This window comes from Ziziphus jujuba, chromosome 2, assembly GCF_031755915.1.
Source record: "Ziziphus jujuba cultivar Dongzao chromosome 2, ASM3175591v1".
In the NCBI taxonomy this organism is placed as follows: domain Eukaryota; kingdom Viridiplantae; phylum Streptophyta; class Magnoliopsida; order Rosales; family Rhamnaceae; genus Ziziphus; species Ziziphus jujuba.
In genome coordinates this window covers 10,944,600-10,967,418 of record NC_083380.1, presented here as the reverse complement: position 1 = coordinate 10,967,418, position 22,819 = coordinate 10,944,600, and the positions used below count along the sequence as shown (strand labels likewise).

The following is a 22,819-nucleotide window of genomic DNA, read 5'->3' as shown; positions in this document are numbered from 1 at the left end:
AAAACAAGAAGCAACTCTCCTAACACTTATTTTCAGAGTTTTATCAAGATTTTTGGTTTTGTGACGAAGTGACTTGGTATGTAATTAAACTGGTTAATAATTGTTGTATCTAATTAAAAGAACTTACGAAAATCCTAATGACCTACGAAAATCCTAATTTGCATGTCATTTTTTATGATAGAACTCCATTTTGGTTTCTGGAATTATACAATAGAATATTCCAGATCAATAATTAAGTAGTGTTTCAATAATCATACTTGAACAATAAGCTAAAATAAGCTTTTAAAAGCTATCTTCCACCCCTTTCTTGTACCATCACTCTAATAATGTTCATTTTTTTTTGTTTTTAAAAATATATTTACATTTTACACCATATGGAACACATTAATTTGGTATTTAGGGGTAAATCTATTATTTTTTTCAAATAATAATTCAAGTTCAAATCTTTAACTTTCAATATAAAATAAATCTATAATATATATACATATATAAGTAATATATAAAAATTTATACTACGTGTCATCTTCATATTCATTCATCATATTCCATTATTTAAAAAAAATAATAATAAAATAAAATTCAAAAATAAAATTATCTTAAAAATTCCACAATTTTAAAATCATTACCATATATCATCCTTAAATTTATTTTATTTCCTTCCAAAAGCGTAATAAAAAATTAAAATCTAAAAATAAAATTGTTTAAAAAATTCCATAATTTTAATTAAACGTGAAAAAAATAATTAGATTTTGATTTTTAAAAATTTCCATAAAATGTAAATATTATCAAGATTTTGTTATAAATCTTTGTAATAACGTGTACAACAGTTTTGGCATAATTTATATAAATGATATTTCCACAAATAATTTATATAAATAATATTTTCACAAATAAAAAATTTACAATCTTCACAAAAATTGGAAGTAAAAATTTAATCTTGATTTTTAAAAATTTCCATAGTTTGTGGGTATAAAGATTTTATTTTTGGTGATTGAACAAAACTTGGCAAAATAAATTTTTTTTTCTCCTTATTTGGTTTCTTTTTAGATTTTTTAAAGATGAGGTAAAAAATATGTATATAATAAAAGATAATTTTTTATCGTTAAAGATGTTTTTCGTAAAAACTCTATACACTAATATATATAAAAAAAGGAGGAAAGGAAAAGTATGGAGGAAAAAAATAATATTGACATAGGTATAGTTGTTATGAGAATATCTAATATTGTAGATGTTTTAGATGAATATTTTCTAATATTAAATTTTATCTTCAAATTATTTGCTCATTTTTTAAGTACAATAAAACATGATGAATGTGAATTATTTGGCATGTATAAAATTGATTATATAATGATTTATACTTTTATAATTGATATTTTTTTTTTGGTCAATTTTATTGAAGATATAATTGAAGAGAGTGTAGTTGAAAATAATGTTAAGTGCTAAAAATTTTGTGGAAAGGCAAGCAAATTCCTTGATATTGTGTTTCAGAGTCAAAAATTACTTCATCCATAATTATTTAAAATATTAAATGATAATTTTATTTACATATATCATTGGACGAGTTTTGATATATATTTTTTTCATAAAATAAACTTATGTATATTTTATAAATAAATTTGTATACAAGATTAATGATTATTTAGAAATAATTACCATATTTCAAATATACAGTGTCAAAATATTTAAAAGTTATATTAATTTATAATTTTTAAAATTTAGATATGTTTTAATTAAAAATTTTATTTTTGAGATACGAATTATACAATGCTTTAATATTTAATTTGATTATAATTTATTAATTTTTATTAATAATTATTGGAATTATTTATAGCAGTTACACTTTTTGTGCATTGCGCAGGATTAACACTGGTTAAATAAGTAACACATTAGTGAAAGATAAAAATGTATGGAAATAATTTTTTGTGTTTTTATTAGTATTTGGGTGGGGGAATTTAAATAGAGTAATTGGATGTAGATAGAGAAGAATAATTGGATTCCAAAATTGTGGAAACGTGTTATCTAAGTGAATTAAGATATGATAAGCTTTTGAGTAAGGTAAAGTTGACATCTCTTTTAGAGGGTACATAAGCTTTTGAGAGTGAGAAGATAGTAACCGGAACAAGTGTTTTAAACATTTCTTATAGAGTGGTTTGTGTCCCCATGTCGACAAGATCAGTTTCCATGTGCTATTGAGTAGTTTATGGGTTCCCCACAGTCTTTATTACAATAATATTCACAAATCTCTCACTCTCTCTCTCTCTTGCTTGCCACACCCAGATTCTTAATTGAACATAACTCGATTCCTTCCATGATTTTGTCTGCAGATTAAGGAGTGAAACTTTGTACCCACTTCAATTAATTAAAACTCAAAAACCCATCACTTCCATCAAGCTTCCTATAATGGGTTTGTAGAATTTTCAATGGGAAAATAAATAAAAAGCTCAAAACTTTCAGTTTGAGAAATCATTGATTGGTTGTCTTTCATTGTTTCCGTTTCTGGGGGATCCTTCTCGTTTCCCGATAAATTTTTTTTTTTTCTTGAAGGTATCTCTTTGGGCTTTGGGCTTTGTTGGGGGTTTGGTGTCACAATCTCTTTTCTGCAAATTAACATGTGGGGTTTCCTGCTTTTGCCTCCTCAAATGACATCCGAGGCATCCACCTGTGAGTTTTGATCTCCGGGCCTCATTCTTGAGATGTGGTTAGCTGCAAAAAAAACACTAGGGGCTACACAGAGCATGTCTTGTATTGTTCCACTTTTTTCATGTCAGCTTATCCATTTCCTCTATTAATGAGCTCTTCTTCAATGCTTCCTATGATTGATTCGGGCTCTGAATCTGATATGTGATTCTGATATAAAAAACTGGATGATGGATCTTGAACATGGAGCTCAGTAGAATATAGATGTTAAATTTTTTTTTTTTCCTTCTTTAGGAAAAATGGAATCTGGGAGTAGATTTTTCTCAGCTGATGAGTTCAGATTAGATGCAAAATGGTTGATTGATCCAAAACATCTCTTTGTTGGACCAAGGATTGGAGAGGGAGCCCATGCTAAAGTGTACGAGGGCAAGTAAGTTTACAAAGGACCGAGTTTTGATTTTTTTTTTTTTTTTTGGGGGTTCTTCCTTTTAATTTTCCTTAGTTTACTGATTTCCAAGTTCCTACTCGAGCTTCTTTTTTTTTTTTTTTTTTTTTCTGGGCAATGCCATTTCCATAGCTTGCTTGCGTCTTGGTTCAGAGGAAAATTGTTCAGATTTGCAAATTCTCACTTTGCCTTTTGACAAATTGAGGGGCCAAGATTAGTTTTTTTTTTTATGTGCTTTCTGAAAGTTGTTGTCTTGGAATACTTTTTCTTAACTGTTCTGCAAGGATTTGATGCTTCATCCTAAGTTTCATTCTTTGGGGTTTAGCAGAAATTTTTTTTCTAGTTCTGTGATTGGAGTTCCGTTTGTTTGATGGGATTCACCACTTTTGTAATCTTCGACAAATCTGGATTGAGATCCTCAAGCACTCTATTATTTCTTTAGCTCTTATATTCCCAAAAAAGAAAAAAAGAAAAAATTGAATGGTTTTTGTTTTGCATCTGGTTTTGCTGCAGTTATCTCACTCCATTAGTTTTTGGTCTATTGGCTTACTTTTCAGATACAAAAACCAGACTGTTGCAGTTAAAATTGTTCACAATGGAGAAACTCCAGAGGAGATCGCCAAGAGGGAAGCACGGTTTGCAAGAGAGGTTGCAATGTTGTCTAGAGTTCAACATAAAAACTTAGTGAAGGTTGTTGGATTTAGTTTCAAAGATCCAAATATTAAAAATAGATTCCAAGCCTCTTAGGATTGTTATTATTAGCATCCATTATACATTATTGTCAATTTGCGATGACAAAGAGTTATGCAGCAGAGCAATCAATATGTTATTGTTATGTGTCAACATCTAATAATTAATATTGGAACCTTGTGTGGCAACAGTTCATTGGTGCTTGTAAGGAACCGGTCATGGTGATAGTTACTGAGCTTTTATTGGGAGGGACATTGCGTAAATACTTATTGAACACGCGACCAAGGTGCTTGGACACACGAGTTGCTGTTGGTTTTGCACTTGATATTGCTCGTGCCATGGAGTGCCTACACTCTCATGGGATTATACACCGCGATTTGAAACCTGGTACTCCTTTCTTTTTTTTCCCTTCATTTTTCACCTCCTTCAAATTCTATTTGTGATTAGATTTTTTAGGGATTGGTTTCATTAGATTCGCCTATAATTGGTTTCATGAGTCATAAGTCTGTCAAAAAATCTGAAGTGTGTAAATTTCCTACTCATCGAGGCAACTTCTCTTGCTGGAACACACATTCAAACTTCTCTAAATTTCTAGTCTAACAGTTTCTTTTTTCCCCATTCAAATTGATCATGCCAAAATAATTCTTGTTACTTTCTTTGACATGGTTGTTTTGAGAATAAACTGATATGGGTTTCGGCTTGTGTGTTTGGCCAGCGATTTTCTCTGACTGTTTCATAGTAAGAACTGTGATAGACAAAAGAATAAGCTTTGGATGAAATAAAGGAAGTAAATAGTTCATTGTCATCAACAAGATACTATGCAGACCGTAAAAGGCATTTTTTGATCCCGGTTTACCGCTCTTTCTGCAATTATTATTATTATTATTAGGAATCTTGATTGTATTTTATTTAATTGTTAGTCATCTAAAATTTAGGATTAACTTAGCTCTAGAAAACATGATACGTTTACAATGTATACAGGGAAGTTACACACCGGCACTGTTGCAGTACATGATCTTATCCACTTGAAAGCTTTCTGCACCTAAGGCAGAAAATGTCTACTACACTTGCTCAAACATTTGATCAGTCTTTGACATCTTTGCATACAAATGAGTAGAACTGCATATGGTATTACTGTATAAAAATGTAGTTCTTGATTTCCTTATCTGCATGACGAATGAGATTGGGCTATTAAATCCTTGTCAGTATCATAGCCAGTGAATCATTAGGTTGAGTATACATATAGATAAGATAGATGCATATATACCTAAATGGCATAAACTGGGAAAACAGTGTTCATCTTGTGAGGATGGATTATAATATTTCATATTTTCTCTTGAAATGTTTGGGTGCAGAGAACTTACTCTTGACTGCAGACCACAAAACAGTTAAACTAGCAGATTTTGGTTTAGCAAGAGAAGAGTCTTTGACAGAGATGATGACTGCTGAAACAGGGACATATCGTTGGATGGCTCCAGAGGTACCTCACTAGAAAAGGAAACAGTTTTTGGCTCTCAATTTCTCTCTCTCTCTGCCCTCCTCCTTTTTGCACTTTCAAATTCTGCTTAATTTATGATGTTTTTGGGGGCAGTTGTACAGTACTGTTACTTTGAGGCAGGGAGAGAAGAAGCATTACAACCATAAAGTGGATGCCTATAGCTTTGCAATTGTTTTGTGGGAGCTCTTACACAACAAATTACCTTTTGAAGGCATGTCAAATCTCCAGGCAGCGTATGCGGCTGCTTTTAAGGTGAAACATATCTTGCTTCATACTATATGATATTCTTATCTCGTTATATTGATTACTTGGGCTAGTTATTCTCTTGATCCTTTCTGGTACTGCTAAATTTTACTGAAAAGTAGATACTTTGCCATTGCAGAATGTTAGGCCCAGTGCTGAAAACCTCCCAGAGGAAGTGGCTCTTATTCTAACTTCTTGCTGGCAGGAGGACCCAAATGCTCGGCCTAATTTCAGCCAAATAATCCAAATGCTACTTAATTACCTTTACACCATCTCTCCTCCTGAACCCGTGATTCCTTCTCGGATTTTTGCTTCTGAGAACACTGTCTTGCCACCGGAGTCTCCTGGTACAAGCTCATTGATGGCAGTGCGAGATGATTCAGAGGAGACACCAAAAGCAAAGATGGAAAACAAGTCGAGAGGACTTTTCTTCTGCTTCAACCAGTGTTATTAACCCCTGAACAGTCGATGAGAAGATTGACAACTTTGATCTTCCTTTGGGGCAAGAATGTCAGAAGGGGAAGCTTGGTAAAATCATAGTCCTAGTCCCGTTGAGTACATTTGGTAACATGGTAAATGTTTAAGTTGATTACATCTTCAATTCAAGTTCAGTTCTAAGATGAATACCCTACAATATATCTTTCTGATGTTCCTCCTAGATTCAGCTTCTAGATTTTAGTTTTCACTAACTTCTAGCAATTAATAGTTTCGACCAATGCTTGCTTGTAAATTCCCAGATGGAGAGAAATCTGGTTCCAATTCTTTGTAAGCAAAGAATTAAATGAAATCCTGATACCATATACATCGTTCTGCAGAATCACCGAGTAATTTCTCCCCAAATCATCATTCTATAAATGTACCTCCCCCGTAAAAATGGAACATATTTTGGCTTTCGGATGAATGATAACTGAGTAAATTGATTGGATGCTTAGGGTTGTTGCATCATTTGGGGATGCTTGGAAGGTGGATTAACAAGTTACTAAACCAGCTTTGCGTGAAATGAGGGATTTGATCCTAATGCTTTTAATATCTGAATGAGTTATTGGAATTGTTATTGCACTATTAGGACATTGATAAGAAACCAAAATACTCTCCAATTGAAACAAAAAAATGTGCAAACAACCAACCATGTGGCTGTACAATACGCATATGTAGCCTACAGTTCTACCAGTAGTCATTGCAGGAACATGAGCCTTCTTTGAAATGATGAAACCGGTTCCGATCCCTAACAACAATTTCTCTCTTGAACACCTTTGATATAATTTTTGTTGCATTGTGGCAATCCGTGCAGACTCTCAAATTCTTAGATATTCTAATTGTAGTTCCAGGAGGTGTTCTAATAAGACCAAAAGCAATGGCCAGCTTCTCGCTGTGGTGAGAAACTGAAGCTTCCTTATCATCTTCCTCTGCATCTAGTCTTGCATCTGCAACATTGGCCACGTATCCAGCTGACTTGATCTGTCTCATCATGTCTTCAGTTGCACTGTAAACCTCCTTTGAGTATGGACAAATATTGTCTTCTGCAAAAAACTCATATATTTCACCATCCAACTCAATCAGGCTACATCCAGGAGCCTTTCGAATTCCTTTCTCTTTCATTTGGTTCCTCACCCTTAATGCATCCTCAAGCCTACCACCCGATGCATATATATTTGATAGAAGAATGTAATCTCCACTATGAGCAGGCTCGGACATGATTATTTGCTTGAATGATTCTACACCAATTTTGACATTTTTGTGTGCCCTGCATGAAGCCAACAATGTTCTCCAAACCACAGAATTGGGTTGCGTAGGCATGTTCATTATGAACTCATATGCCTCCTCTATCAACCCAGCTCGACCCAAGATATCAACCATACAACCATAGTGCTCGATCCTTGGTTCGATACTGAAATCTCTGCTCATGCTGTTGAAGATCTTTCGACCCTCATTGACCAGACCTGCATGACTACAAGCAGAAAGAACGCCAATGAAAGTCACATCATTAGGATGGATGTTCTTCTCCCGCATTTCTTGGAAGTATTCAAGAGCCATTTTTCCTTGTCCATTACAGGCAAGACCATGAATCAGTGCTGTCCAAGAAAAGACATTTGTCAAAGGCATTTTATTAAATACTTCAATCGAACCGTCTATCGACCCACATTTTGCATAGAAGTCAACTAGAGCAGTCCCAAGCGTAACAGTCAACTTCATCTTCTTCTTCTTTATATAGAAATGGACCCATTTACCGGTTTCTAAAGCTCCGAGAACAGAACAGGAATAGAGCACACTAACCATGGTAACCTCATTGGGTTCCACATTGGTCTTCTGCATTTCATGGAACAGGTCAAGTGCCTCTCTACATCTATTGGCTTGGCTATAACCAGATATCATAGCACTCCAAGCAATGACATCTCTTTGATCCATTTGGTTGAACAATCCTCTAGCAGTATCGACCTGACCACATTTTGCATACATGTCTATTAGAGAAGTGATCAGAGCAAGGTTACCCTTTAGCCCATTTGCCTCTATATACTCACTGATCCATTGTCCTAACTCTAAGTCAGACAGCCTCCCACAAGCTGTCAAAACACTGATCATGGTGACCTCGTCAAACCCAGTTCCCGATTTCTTCATTTCCCGAAATAGCTTCACAACTTCTTCCCAATTCTCATTCTTGGCGTACCCCGCTAACATCGAATTCCAAGTGCAAACATCCTTCTGTGAAATTCCATCAAACACATGCCGAGCAACCTCTAGCTCACCACAACGCGCATACATATGGATCAATGTGTTCTGGATAAAACCATTCGAGCTGAACCCACATTTCATTATCTGGGCATGAATCTGTTCACCTTCATGTAATGCTCCTAATCTAGAGCAAGCTTTCAAAATGCTAGGAAACGTGAACTCGTCGGGCCGGACTGAGTTTTCTCTCATTTTCTTGAATAGAACAATGGCGTCGTGATCAGACTTCTTATATATGAGACCTCTGATCATGACGTTGTAAGCCGACGAATCGGGCTCGTCGATATGGCGAAAAATGGAGTTGGCATAGCCCATGGTGTTGGGAAGAAGTATGACAGCGGATTCGAGTAGGTTTTCCATCACAGCAGGGCTGTGTACAAGGCGGGTTTTGATGAGGTGGGCATGGATTTGGTTGAGGTCCCTGGCGTTCCTGCTTTGTTGAAGAATTAGGGTTTTAGGGTTCCGAGGAAATTCAGAGATGGTAGTTATGGCCGTTATGGGTTTGGCGGGAGATGGTGGGTATGTTGTCAATGCCGCCATGGGTTTGCATTGGAGGTCAAAAAGAAAGCTTTCTTTTTCTATCAAACATATGAGTTTGAGGTAAATTTATAGTATTTTAAAAAAATTCCCCACCCAATAGTTGCTTCAGACTATAATTCAAATTTCCATCTTTTTGTCTTTTTCTATTTATAATTTTTCTTGGAATGCTTTGGTGAGATTTATTCAATAATATATTTACAGCTAATATAAATTCTTCAACTACTATATAGAATTACTATAAAGTTCCAATCTTGAAAGGTACTTGAGCATCCAAAAAAGGAGCAATTGAGAATGATTTATCTAGTACTGAGACTGTTTCAGAGCCTCCTCTATGCCTGATCTCTGTTAAATGATGTAAGCCTTGGGAAAGAATTTATCTTCTTTTTGGGTGTTCAATTTTTTGTGGTAGCTATATTCTAATGGTTGAATCTATTCATTTGACATGGACAAAAAGATGGAGAATTAGATTCAACCTTATCATCTTAGAATAATGTAAAAGAAATAACAGAAAAAAAACACCTCCATTTCTGTCAATAAATATTGCAGCTTCTCTTGTGATCTTTCATTGTGGTTGCCGAGAAAGACCAAACAGAACAATGACCAGCGGGTACTACGACCACCGTCCCAGCAATCAGTCTAGTTTTGATAATTCTCACCCAGATTACCGTGCTTATGTTTCGAGATTAGCCAAGGCACAGAGTGTCCTAACTGATATCCCCCACTATGAAGAGACACGCAAGACGTTCAACAACACGAGGGTGAGTCACAAGGAAGATTATGAAGATCAACCAAGGAATCAAGCCACCACTCAGTCTAACGAGAAGGAGACTCCAAACGATGTGAATGGCCAAGGTGGTGAAGAAACCGTGTATGCTGAAACTGATAACAACCGCAAAAGCCAAAGGCGCAGGGGCTTTGGATTAATCAATTGGAAGACGTTCGAAAGGCATTATTAGGCTTTGGGAGATGATCTTTATGCAGTAACTGATATTAGCAGGCAAAAGAAACCTCATAAATATAGTGCTTTACTTTCAAGCCTGCATAAAAATAAAAGTGCCTGTCTCTGCTTGATGTATGCTTTCAACTTACTTCCTCGGTTGTCACTTGGATGGCATGTTGAATGCCATTCTCATATTAAATAAAAAGATAATGGTATTGTAAGTTTTCCATTATTCATAAACATGTAATGGATATAATGGATTTTCCTGCACTTAATATAACTCCTCCTTCATAAGGATTGTAATTTCCAGATCAAAGACTGCTTTTGTTAAACCAAGCAATATATATGTACTTTCAATAAAAAGACAGTTGGATAAGAAGAAATGGGGTTTTACAATTGAATATAGAGCTCTTTTAAGTATTTTATATGTTAAACCAAGCAATAGATATGCCACATATGAATTAATATCTTTCCCCTTCCTGTGCCTACCTCTTGCAGTCTTAGCAGAATTTTCTTTTCTTCCAAACAACTGCTACTGAACTATCTATTATCATATGTTAATCGCTTGAAACTTATTGCAAGATGTCCAGGACCTCCCATAAAATATTATTGTTGAAATCACATGCCCTTTTCAGAATGCACAATCTTTGTGTTGGGAATAACATACCCTTTTCAATATCCACTAGGTTTATACCTCTAGATAATATTTAAGAAGAATCCTATGGCAAAGTTCTCCACTTGTTGGCAATTTCATATTCCACCAAATGTTTTGAGTACAAGATTTGATGATGATGGAAAGTTGATCAACTGACTATACAACAGTGAAACAATAGTGCATTTTGGAAGTAACCATCTGTTCAATGCAGAACACCTGGGGCTACAAAGTCATCAAAACCAGAAGAAATTTGGAAATCAACGCAAACAATGATCGTAATGGTATTAGTTTAAATCAGATATATATGGAAAATTCGCAGAGAATATTTTCGTGCATAAATATCTACATCCATTTGGGTAACAGACCCATGTGGGGTACCCAATTCATGTTTTTCTTGGCACTAAAAAAAAAAAAAAAAAAATTTGTCTGTAAGATTTTTGTCCAAGCATTTTTCTTTTTCTTTTTACTCCTTTTTTGTCCAAGCATTTTTCTTTTTCTTTTCACTCCTTTTTTATTTTTTATTTTTCCCAAATCTGGGAAGAGGGGGTGCTTACTATTTAGGCTGCACCAATTTACAGCTGCTTAAGAATATGATTCCCACTTAAAATGAATTTAAGCTGCAAAATTGTTCCCAACGCTGCATATATGCTTCTCTATATCTAGGATCTCACAACATGAAAGTGGATGTACCCTTTTTTTCCACAAAACAAAGACATAATCTTGGTTTCAGAATACTATGTACAATACCCAAGTTAGCTATCTCTACTCTCTACCTTGAAGAATGAAAGAAAGAGAAATTCTTTTTTTTCCCAAAAAATGGAACACACATTGAAAAAGGAATCAGATTGTATCAGCCAAAAACTATGAAAAAAAGAACCCCAAAAAATAAATAAATAAATTTATGAATCATTTATCCTTTGAATGGTAGCCTCATTAAATCTCCTAGAAGACATTTGGTTAAACAAACTTCTAAGGCTGTTTTTACTCTCTTTACGTTTCCTATGAACTCTAACATGAGCATCTGCCTCAGTAAAAGGAATATTATCAAACACCAACCCTGCCTCTAACCTTTTGGACATTGTTACAATCTCATATGAATCCCAAAGTGATTGCTTAAAGTCCCAAGTTCCACAAGAACCATTTCTCTCAGCTGCTCTCTTACCCATTGCTTCAATCTTGAATCTGGAAGGTTTGCCATTGAAGTTCCTCCGATGGGCATCAAACTCATTCATGGGTCTAGAACTCCCTGAGTGACTATGCCAAGCCTGTGCCACAGCCTTGAGAATTTCAACTTGTTTTTGTTGTTCATCACCTTCAAGCTGCCCTGCCTTCTTCTTCATGGCCCCCCTTTTTTTTTTTTTTTTGTGTGTCTAGAAAAGTCTTCTAGTATGGGCCATGATGTTGCTATGTTATCAAAATGAGTAAATAAGAGCCTCACATTCATATATTTTTTGGGGATTTGGATTTCATATATGTTTTTGGTTCTATGAGAAGTCATTTTTTTCTTTCCTAAGAGGGTGTTTTTGGATAGATAATTGTATATTTTTTTGCTGAAATAGATTATTGTAATACATTATTTGTAGGGCAGGGATCACTCTGTTTGTTACATCACTATCATGCGTGTCCAAATTTTTTTTTTTACAAACATTTTTTTTTTCAATAACTTGTGGATGAGAAAATATTTTGTAGTTGGTAACTTTTTTTTTTGGTCTAAAATATACAAATAAATAAATAATTATTGTTGCCACCGCATGTTATGTTTTCTATTTTTTTTTTTTATTTCTTTAATGTCTATAAAGTTTTGGATTTCTATTAGAAAAGTAGAGAAGTAATAAAATAAAAAAAAATTCACTGTTTTTAGAGAGAGACAAAAAAAAAAAAAAAAAAAAGGTTTGGTTGACATTTTTTACTTTTATTTTTATTACAAATTTCTACAATTAGTTGTACTTCTGCGGGATTTTTGTAAGAATATTTTACTAAATTTATTCCATAAAATAATAATCATAATATACTCTTTATTTATTTTTTTTTTTTGAGGGGCAAAATCCCAACTTTACACACGCTTGAAAGCGCGTGCTTGCAAACGCTTCCCCTTTTTCATAATTTTCCCGCTCATTATGAAAGAAAGCTCTTCGTTTTTTTTTTTTTTTTTTTTTTTTGGGGTTTTTCGTGCCCTAGAATTTCGACTGGGGACCCAAATTTGTTCTGCTGCATCTCTCTCCTCCAGATCTTCTGCGTTTTCGTTGCAGTGAATATAGTCTCGCGAACCCCAAAAATGAGTACTCCCATGGAGATCTCAGTGAATAACCCTCCAGACGCCGACGTTTCTGTACAAAACGGTGACGTTCCCCACTCAGCTCCTCCTCCTCCTCCTGCGGTCTCCGATGACAAAGTTCTTGTTTCGGGTCCGTACAATCTCGTCCTCCAACCCCTCCATTTTTCGCTATTTATCGCTTTCAATTTTTGAAATTTTCCATTTCCATTTTCTTTCAGCTTCAGGTTTCGTAAAAACCATTTTTTTTTTTTTTGAACGTTTTATTTTTCTGGGGTTTCAGTTGAAGTCTGCCTAAAACCCTCAAGCACAGCTCGGGTTGAAGATATACGTTTAGCCGTTGAGAGGTATAAATTATTATAGTATATATTTTATGTAAAGTTGTTAATAGCTTTTAATAATATTGGGTTTTATTATAATCTTACATGTTTGTTATAATGCCTGTTTACTTTAATAATTTGATGTATTATACGATTATTGAAAATTCACAGTTTGGTCTTTCTTTTTGAATACTTAGAATGCTTGAGAAAAGGAGTTTGAGCTATATAGACGGACCCATTGCGTTGCCGCTGGATGATCCGCTTCTTCAAGAAAATGTGCAAAGGATCCATATTTGTGACACCGGTATGCCTATTTTGTCTATGAATTCCTAGTTCTACTTAGTTTTTAAGTTTTTGAAGGGAAAACATAGTTAATGAGAATTGAAACAATGTTCTTCTTGGTGAACATTGCAACTTAAGAATGGGTTTTTTAATTTTTAATTTTTTACTTTTATTTCAGAGAACAAAAGTTGGAAGGTGTTTTTAACTTTAGCTTTCTCATTAGTCATATGGTGGAGTGGGTTTTAGGTTTTTTGTGTTGATGCTCTAACTGTTTATTGTAGATGAATGGGTGCAGAACCATGATGTACTTTTGTTCTGGCAAGTCAAGCCTGTTGTGCATGTCTTTCAGGTAAAATTATAATGTAGAGTGAATTGTTTGTCCCTCTTGATTTTGTGAGCCTGCAGCAATCTTTTCACATTTTTTTTATTGGTATTTGTTTTGTCAGCTTAGTGAAGAAGGGCCTTGTGAGGATTTAAGTGCAGATGGACAACTTTCTAGCTTCAATGAATGGATTCTTCCTGCAAAGGAATTTGATGGCATGTGGGAAAGGTTTGTTTGCAACTTATCTTTTCCGTTAATAGTTGAAGATTGATAAATGTAACAAAATGGATAAACTTTTTTGCAGCTTAATTTATGAATCTGGCCTAAAGCAAAGGTTATTACGTTATGCGGCAAGTGCGTTGCTCTTTACTGAAAAGGGTGTCAATCCATTTCTTGTGTCATGGAATCGGTGAGTAAGTTTCAGTTATGATCTATTTAATCATAAAATCATGCAGTTTTGCTTAAAGTTTATTGTCCATTTATATAACAGTTTATTTCTTGATATATCGGCATTAAAAATTTTAATGTCTACCATACTGAAGTTTACCATGACTAAATGCTATAGGTGACACTGTATGACATAATTTTATCTGATGCATGGGCATTGGTTCTCTGTGCAGCTTTTTTATGCTCAATTCCTATGACATTTAGTATTATACAAGTAATATTTAAGGTGGTTAATTTGAAAGCTTAGCTAAGCAGCATTGATCTAATTTAACCTCCATGGCTGTTTTCATATTTTTGTAGCATTGTTCTTTTGCATGGACCTCCCGGAACTGGGAAAACTTCTCTATGCAAAGCACTGGCCCAAAAACTATCTATACGATTTAATTCCAGGTTCATTTATTCATTCTTCCACTGAATATATATTCCATTAAAATATACCATGTACATGTATATCAGCATGATTGCTAATTATTTTTTGGTTTATAGATACCCACAGTGTCAGTTGGTTGAAGTTAATGCACATTCTTTGTTTAGTAAATGGTTCTCCGAGAGTGGCAAGTTGGTATGTAGACTGCACCTCTTTTTTAATTTTGTTTCTTGAGTCATCTATTGCTGCAGTTACTGAAAGATACTTTTTGGAGTCAGTATGAGCTTTAGCTGACCTTCAGAGTTGAATTTGGTTAATGTGGCCAAGTTTGTCATTTGATACATCTCTCTGTTTTAGGTTGCAAATCTTTTCCAGAAAGTTCAAGAAATGGTGGAGGAAGAAAACAATCTGGTATTTGTTTTAATTGGTGAGATTTATTATCAGTGTTTTTAATTTAATGTCCTTATTTATTCCTGCTAAGTATGATCTAAATACATGGTGTTGCTGCAGATGAAGTTGAAAGTCTCGCTGCTGCTAGAAAGGCTGCTTTGTCTGGCTCTGAACCTTCAGATTCTATTCGGGTAGTGTCCTGAGCCTTGATATTCTGTTTGGACTTTCTCACATTCTTGTTAGTGCATTACTTCTACATTCTCAGAAAACAACATTTTTTTTATAAGGTGCTTACTGGTTGATTTACTAAAACCAAATTGCATTTAAAAATTTGCATGTCAGGTTGTGAATGCATTACTAACTCAGATGGACAAATTGAAATCAGCACCGAACGTTATAATTCTGACCACATCCAACATCACTGCTGCTATTGGTAAACCTTTAATTAACTCCTACTAAGTGAAGTTTACATTTTAAAATTCTTGCTTGGAAAAGTGAACTTACATTTCTATGTTAGATGTCATGATCCCCCATTTCTGGAAGCCAAATGTTCGAGGCTGAAAGCTTTTTATGTCATTAATTCTTTTTTGTTCTCTTTCTTTTTCTTCAAATTATATGCTGCGTTAATTTTTCATCCTCCTTTCATTATTCCTTGCCCATTTACTTTGTTTACCATATGAAAATTTTCAGAGTTTTTAGCATGTAGGATTACTTTTTCTATGGGTGCAGATATTGCATTTATTGATCGAGCTGATATAAAAGCATATGTTGGTCCTCCAACTCTACAAGCTCGTTATGAAATTCTGAGAACCTGCTTGCAGGAACTTATACGAACTGGAATATTATCAAATTTTCTGGTGTGTATCTCTCACCATTTCTAGGAAGTGTTGAAAGCTTTAATACTTTGTTTCCAACATCAGTGCTGGTACTAGAAAACTTTTAAAAACCTTAACAGCCGATAAATGTTGGAAATTTTGTAGGATTCCAATCACCTTATGCTTCCAAACTATTGTAGTTTGAAAGAGCAAGTGAATATGCCTGAGTCTCAGGAAGCTCGGACACTGCTACACTTGTGTAAACAACTGCTTGCAACTGCAGAAGCATGTGAGGTGAGGAGCAAAATTTTCTTGAATGACTTACTGAATAAAGAGCTTATTGAGTGTTAACATGACCTTTGATAAGTGATTTTGTTTCTGCCTCCCTTAGGGACTGAGTGGACGGACTTTAAGAAAGCTTCCATTTTTGGCACATGCAGCCCTTTCAAATCCTTACAGTTGCGATCCTACCAAGTTCTTGTGCACAATGATGGATACGGCAAAAGTGCAGCATTCTGAGCTGCTCGACTGAGCTTTCAATTTTTTTGTTGATGTTGTCATGCTCCATGCTAAAAAATGCTTAAAATCTCATTGGTGTCCTGGTTTGCTTGCAATGCTGATAATGATGGTTATGTAAGGAGTAGACAGATAAGAGTACAAAGGGAAGAATGTATATTCACTGTGTTCCATGGAAGGTTTATTACCATTCACCACCCTTTCAATGGCACTGTGTTGTTTTCTTCTTAGTACCATTTGTAACAAAATGTTAGAACGAGTAGAACAAAGCGTCAATGTCACCTTTCTAATATAAAAGCTGGACAAAGTGAGCATAGCCCAGATATTGATGGCGTATTATATCAGAAATGGGGTGAGGTGGCATGTTCATAAGACAAAACAAAGAGCTAATATAACTTTTTCCTTTTGTGGCAAAATTAAATCAAGGTTGTCCTGCATTTAGGACTGCACCAATTAGTGGATGATCATTGTTATTTCGGTTTTTTTTCTTTTTGGAAGGAGGATAGTCTTTGTTCTAAAAATTGAATATTCACCATGTAAATATGCCTGATTGTATTAACATGGATGTGGTAGGACATTAAAAAACAAAGAATAAAAAATGTGGTTGTTTAGGCATCGAAATGTATAGCTTTTGAAAACCTATCCAAAGCCTAAAAATGAATTTTAAAAAAATCGAATAATGTAAACAGCAATAGCTTTTGGGAAATTATAATATTGTTGGTACAAACAACAATTATGGAGTCAAGCAGCACTGGCGGTGCTATCTGTAGAACCAAAAAGTTTGCAAACTTCAGCATGTTTTCTAATATGGTGAGGGCACTTAAAAAGCAGATCTTTGGCCTCCGAGTATCTGCCTTCGTGAAAGAACGACTTTAGAAGATGAACATAAGCTGAGGAGGAAGGATACTCTTTCACAGTCAATGCCTTCAAAAATCCTGCAGCATCTTCAACAGTCCCAAACTTTGATATGTATTGAACAAAAGGATCTGGATATGGTGGGTAATTTTGTTTCTTCATCATTCGAAGGAGCTCTAATGCTTCTTCAAGTTTCATCACTCCCAATAGCTTTTCAATAAGATTTTTGTATGTTGCTTGCCAAGGCCTTAAACGAGTTCTATTCACCATTTCAATCAGCAAATTGTATGCACCTTCTATCTTCCTCTGACTAATGAAACCGTTTATTAAGACATCCACTAGATCAGCATCGGCATCATAATTTTTCCCCATCATACTTGCAAAACACATTAGTGCCTTATCCACTTCACCAGCAGCACAATGCCCTTGAATCAAAATGGTCCAAGTTTTGATATCAGGAACACATCCAAGAGCTTCCATTTCATCCAGCACCTCACAGGCTTCTTCAAGTCTCCTCGCCTTGCAAAGTCCGAAGACTACTTGGCTGTATGTGATATTGTCCGGCTCATAACCTGCATTTTGCATAACATTCACAATCTTCTCTGCTTCATTGAACCTCCCAGCACTTGTCAAAGACCTATGAATCCCATCATAAATAGCCTTGGAGAGGGTATGTCCTGTAGACTCATATTTCTTTGCAACTCTGAACACCAAATCCAAATTTGGGTTATCATTTGCCGAGATGCTTCGTAAAAGCATACTGCAGTCTTGAACCGAGGGCTTAAATGGACCGTCCATCATAAGTTCATAGAGCTTCACAGCATCCTCCATCATTTTGTTCTTTTGAAATTGCCTTGAAATCTTTATGTAAGTGTCAATGTCCATATCGTGATCTGCACCTTTCATTTCCTCGATAACGCTCCAAAATTCCTCAATCGAATCATGCTGACAAAGAACCCTTGCAATTGCATTATATGTAACAGTATTGTGTTCATAGCCCGGATATTTACCGACACACCGGAAAAAGCTAGCTGCTTTTGATGGATAACTTCTCAATTCCTTCAATACCCTTATTACAACATTATCCGAAAAGACAACATTAAGCTCCCCTAATTGTTTCTCAACATTATCATTCCAGACTGACCCCAAAATAACATCAACTACACTCCCCACAACTTTATCCATAGCATTTTCTTGAATCATCCTGTTATAGAAATGGGATAAAGCTGCTACATCACTAGCCATTTTTTCCTTTTTAAACTTCCCTGAAATTGTAAAATAAGTTTCCTCATCGAGGTAAAAACCTTCTTGTTTCATCTTCCTCAGAGTGACCCAAAATTGTTTCATTGTTTCCTTATCAGCTAGAATCCTAAGCATTATGCTATACAATGAAGAACTGTGTCTAAACCCATCTTTCTCACAGACCCAATTGAAGAAATCCGAAGCTTTTTCTGGGTCTTTATCCAGTTTCTTCAAAACGAAGATCACAGTTTCGTGGTTCCATGCTGGGTGCGAGTCATCCAACTCTTTCTCCAACTCAATAGACCACTCGTTGGCCAAAACGAGTTCCACAACCGAGTTGGGCGTTGAAGAAAAGTAAAGCTTTTGATGGGTAGGGATGAGATGGGAACTGTAAGACTGATTTGAAAGAGACGACAGAGAGGAGTGAGAGAACATAGTCACCTGAGAACGAAGCGGGCGACTTGTGGAGCAAACCCGAGTCGAGAGGAACGAGTTGGCGAGTCTTAGAGAGACGAGGATCGCCTTTGATCGGTTCATGGCCGCTTTGCGAACCTTCAGAAGCTTCAAATTTCTACAAATTAGAGAACCATTTGCAACATTTTCATTGCCTTGAATTCCATCCGAGGGTTTTGAGGGTTTAACAGCAGATTTCTTCAGCAAGAATTGGGCTTTTCTATTTTGGGGTACCGATTCAGGCCTTGATAGTGTAAGCCCAATATTGGTCCATATGTTTAGGGATAAAAGTTCGGGCCTCCATATGCAATCTTTTGAGTAAACGGGCATGGAAATTTTGAAAGCGTGGCAGGTTGTAATTGGGCTAGGAGAATCGGGTGGGTTCCAAGGGGACCCCACTTTTTGATAGGTGAGGGAGGGGTAGATCGAGGTCTGTGTGAGGTTGAAGATCAAATGGGGGCCCACATTGATTGTCTTTCACGCGAAGTTTCGCCCCGTTAAGAAAAAGTGATCATGGTCCCACACCCAAACACTAAAACCATTTTTCCTAGTAAACGGGCGTGCTTGGCTGCTCTGCAAAATTTTGCTTACGTGTCAGATTTTGATAGGAGATAGTGTGGCAGGTGGGGGCTTGTGGGTCCCTTCGGTTTTTGGTTATGTGAGTGAGAATATTCTTTCTTCTATTGCGAATTTGTAAGCGGTGGTCCATTGGGAAACTTTGACAAGTAACCGTTTGATTGATTGAAAGAGACTGTTGATGGTCCACTCTCTACCGTTGATCCATTAATGTGTCTCGCACTTTTTTTATTGTATTTTATTTTATTTTGTTTTATCTTTTCATCTCTTTCTTTTGTCAAACATTTTTTTCTTAGTATTCAATGTCTCATATGGTGCTCTTCCATCTTCGTTTTTGCTTTTTTTCTGATTAATCAGTAATAAAATCATCTTAAAAAGTTTTTTTTTTTTACTTGGTTTATTTTATTTTATGATAATTTTTTTAAATGAAATGAGAACAAAAATTATAGAAATTTTAGATTCCAATGTCTCGATATTCATTTTTATTTGTTTTGAAAATTGAAATTAAAAATTTAAATTCAGCATCATATTACATAACCATTTAATTTATAAATTGAACTGCTTTATTGGTAAATAAGGAAAGCGAAATATGAAAAGTGCATTTTACATTGCATTTGGATGTTCTCTATTTGGACTATCCCATATTGAATTAGGACTAAAAGTTTGTACAATACAATAAAAGTGTTCGATTAAATGAGTTTTGTTGCAATAAAAAAACAATTTCAAAATATTTTTTTTTTTATGAAATTACAAACTCAAATCAAGAACAATATCAAGCCAAATTCTCTATTTTCCAATATATTAATTAAATCTAATTAATATTTCATGTATTTATAGTTGTCAAAACAATGAATAATTGATTTATGCATGAAAAAAATTGAAAGGCTAGCTCTCAAAAGATCAGAGACACAATATTGAAATGTGGGTTTATTTAATCGTCAACACATAAATATGCATGATTAGCACTAATCCAAACTCAAAATCATATGTATAGATGTATAATTAATTGACTCGAATCCATGTGCATGGCTTATAATATATCCTCCCCCACTACAATATATATATATATATATATATGTATATTATTAAGATGTAGATAGGCAAAAGATGAAAGATGAAATCATTATTAACATGTATAGAGATCTTCAAAGCTTGCAAATTTAACCGAATTTAGCCCCACAAGTCACAAGCTATACATAGATATGGAAAAAGCCAGCAAACACATAAAAATTGCAATCCCTTTTGGCACGACCAAAACCGACCAAAAGATAAAAGAAACAAAGAGCCAAAAATTCAAACGCCACATTGATAAAGATCCTTTTGAAGGGTTTTTGGGCATTCAAAAAGGAGCTCTCTCTCTCTCTCTCTCTCTATATATATATATATATAAATAGCTTTAAAGGCATCAATATGTAACTTTAATTTTTCCCACAAACAACACACACACCTCTCCTATCCACATAATTCACTGTCTTCTATCTCTTTCTTCCTTTTCTTTTTCCTGTGGAATCGTGCCCTAGCTTGCACTGTAACATGTTAAAAAAGAAACATATATGCATGCGGGAATATACAAGATTTATAAGGGTGTTCTACAGTATGCGTGCACCGCAATATTTCTCTCTGCTCATCTCTGAATAAAGCCTTCCTATATGCAAATACTATTTTTTTATTATTATAATTATATATAAAAGAAGGGTGTAGAGATTCAAGCTTAAAATCATTGTCCGAAAACATTGTATAATTTTACTATTGTTGTCCCTATAAAGACCAAATACGACTCTTCCGACCTTAATTGGTACTACTTTCTACATTTATATATATATATATATATATATATATATATATATATTTAATTTCATATACAGATTTTATGAATCATATTATATGTCCATGTTTATTACCTTGCTCTTCTATATGTGCTTATTTCTCTTTCTCACTCTCTTATCTGTTTTCTTCTTCCTCATCTTGATCACTTCAGCTGAGATCATCAAAATCTTTTTAATTAATTAAAAAAAAAAATCTCCTTTTGATGATCACCATGCCTATTGATGCCTTTGAGTTAGTAATGAAGACGAAAGTAGTTGAGCAGAAGCCGGTGCAGATTATTAGGTTTGTCTCCTTTCAGATTCTTCATGAGGCGGCCTGCAACTACTGCTGGAGCTCTAAATATTCCCTATATGCCCCAGTTGAAGAACTTGCAGGTTTCTCCAAAACCCTAGAGTTTTAATCATGGATATATATGGATATATGGATATATGTTATATCACATATCTCTATCTATATATTCAGGTGGGGAATCAAGCGTTCATGGTCCGAAAACAGTTTCTTCTTCTTCTTCTTCTTCTTTTTCTTTTTTTAAATTATTTTGTGTTTTTTGATCGAGTGTGCAACAAATATCATACCATGTTGCTGCACTTTGATAATTGCTTTGTAGGATAGCTAATATAGCCAAGTATGTTTGTTGATAGCTTATATAGCCAAGATGGGTTTGCTAGGTTGTATTACGAGTGTTTAGAAAATAATATTAATAGTGAATTATGAATGATCATAATTAATATTGTTCATGTACTTTAAAGTTGGATAAGTGAATGTAAGCAAGACCTGCAGTTTTTTGGCTGTAATATATATATATATATATATATATATATATATTTCATGATTTCTTCTTATTAATGTATGTTGAAGTTAAATTTTGTTTACTCAAATGGGTGCATATATGGTTTTCCATTGTGTAAATGCTCACACAATACATTTCCAAAATGATATTAATCGTAAGCATTTATAACTTGGAGATTTAATTCAACTCAATTCTAATTTTGTTCTAGCTAGGAGGAACTTTTTATTTTTTTATTTTTTTCCTCCAATTTAGGTGTAGAGAACAGGAGAGAGATGACAATTTACCCTGCTTCCTCCTATCTCCACAGGGATCCATCCCTTTAAAAATGAGAAATCCCCAATTAAACAGGGAATCAGGATGGGGGGGCTCGTAATCAAGATGGGACAGTGATTCTATTTTCCAATCCTATAGATATATTATTAATAAAATATATATTTATATTTATTTTTTATATGTAAATATAATTATATTAATAAATAAAAATACATTTTACGAATATATAATATATTATTAAAAATATTTATTTTTTTTGTTAAAAAATGTTTATTATTATTCTTATTTTATGATGAGGAAACCGGGATTTCCCACCCCGTTTTGGTTAAAAAAAGAAAATGATGGTATGGGGCCGGGATGGATAATTTTCTTCTATGTGCATTGTGCACTATAAGAATGTTTTTAAGTATTGACCTTAGTTTGTAGCTTTGCAGCCTTTGCCTATTTGCTTTCTCTCTCAAACCTAAACCCTCAATTCAATTTTCTCTTTTACACCTAAGAAAGAAGTCGAATGTTTATCAATGGCTGACATTTCACTATATGCATGATGATGAGATCAAAAGCCTATATAAATATGTAATATAATCATGATGAATATGTAGCTTAAGGTTGACAATGGGTTTGTGATGTGCCTACTGGTATCCGGCAGATTCCAGCTACGAAGATCTTCAATCTTTAAACATAATATATAATAAAA

At 34.5% G+C, this 22,819-nt stretch overlaps 5 protein-coding genes and 1 long non-coding RNA gene across 8 annotated transcripts; 3 read left to right on the top strand and 3 right to left on the bottom strand.

The window, feature by feature from the left end:
• Positions 1-2,091: 2,091 nt before the first annotated feature.
• Positions 2,092-6,139, top strand: LOC107407629 (serine/threonine-protein kinase STY13). Its single transcript, XM_048473046.2, has 8 exons — positions 2,092-2,404; positions 2,545-2,661; positions 2,932-3,067; positions 3,640-3,772; positions 3,964-4,159; positions 5,128-5,252; positions 5,364-5,522; positions 5,653-6,139. Exons 3-8 carry the CDS (start codon positions 2,937-2,939, stop codon positions 5,965-5,967), a joined length of 1,059 nt encoding a protein of 352 aa, XP_048329003.1. The 5' UTR covers positions 2,092-2,404; positions 2,545-2,661; positions 2,932-2,936; the 3' UTR covers positions 5,968-6,139.
• A 364-nt stretch (positions 6,140-6,503) lies between these two features.
• Positions 6,504-9,121, bottom strand: LOC107408559 (pentatricopeptide repeat-containing protein At1g08070, chloroplastic-like). The gene has a single exon (XM_016015965.4). It carries the CDS (start codon positions 8,778-8,780, stop codon positions 6,678-6,680), a length of 2,103 nt encoding a protein of 700 aa, XP_015871451.3. The 5' UTR covers positions 8,781-9,121; the 3' UTR covers positions 6,504-6,677.
• A 974-nt stretch (positions 9,122-10,095) lies between these two features.
• LOC107407897 (uncharacterized) lies at positions 10,096-12,387 on the bottom strand. Of its 3 annotated transcripts, none has more exons than XM_025069901.3 (2): positions 11,444-12,387; positions 10,096-10,597 (listed from the first exon to the last, which is right to left on the bottom strand). In XM_025069901.3, exons 1-2 carry the CDS (start codon positions 11,713-11,715, stop codon positions 10,471-10,473), a joined length of 399 nt encoding a protein of 132 aa, XP_024925669.1. In that variant the 5' UTR covers positions 11,716-12,387; the 3' UTR covers positions 10,096-10,470. The 3 variants fall into 3 exon arrangements, with proteins under 3 accessions (XP_024925669.1, XP_060670461.1, XP_015870717.1); XM_060814478.1 differs by having other exon boundaries at positions 10,096-10,591; XM_016015231.4 differs by lacking the exon at positions 10,096-10,597 and having other exon boundaries at positions 11,262-12,220.
• Positions 12,388-12,516: 129 nt separating this feature from the next.
• Positions 12,517-16,429, top strand: LOC107406500 (pachytene checkpoint protein 2 homolog). The gene is made up of 14 exons (XM_016013630.4): positions 12,517-12,780; positions 12,931-12,994; positions 13,165-13,271; positions 13,531-13,598; positions 13,696-13,799; positions 13,876-13,980; positions 14,319-14,408; positions 14,505-14,580; positions 14,743-14,812; positions 14,896-14,966; positions 15,118-15,208; positions 15,505-15,632; positions 15,756-15,884; positions 15,982-16,429. Exons 1-14 carry the CDS (start codon positions 12,651-12,653, stop codon positions 16,120-16,122), a joined length of 1,374 nt encoding a protein of 457 aa, XP_015869116.2. The 5' UTR covers positions 12,517-12,650; the 3' UTR covers positions 16,123-16,429.
• Positions 16,430-16,783: 354 nt separating this feature from the next.
• Positions 16,784-18,836, bottom strand: LOC107407107 (pentatricopeptide repeat-containing protein At3g48250, chloroplastic). Its single transcript, XM_016014339.4, has one exon. The coding sequence runs from the start codon at positions 18,738-18,740 to the stop codon at positions 16,848-16,850; it is 1,893 nt and encodes a 630-aa protein (XP_015869825.3). The 5' UTR covers positions 18,741-18,836; the 3' UTR covers positions 16,784-16,847.
• A 1,824-nt stretch (positions 18,837-20,660) lies between these two features.
• LOC112490087 (uncharacterized) lies at positions 20,661-21,931 on the top strand. Its single transcript, XR_003054369.3, has 2 exons — positions 20,661-21,027; positions 21,211-21,931. It is a non-coding gene; the product is annotated as an uncharacterized LOC112490087 (long non-coding RNA).
• The last annotated feature ends 888 nt before the right edge of the window (positions 21,932-22,819 follow it).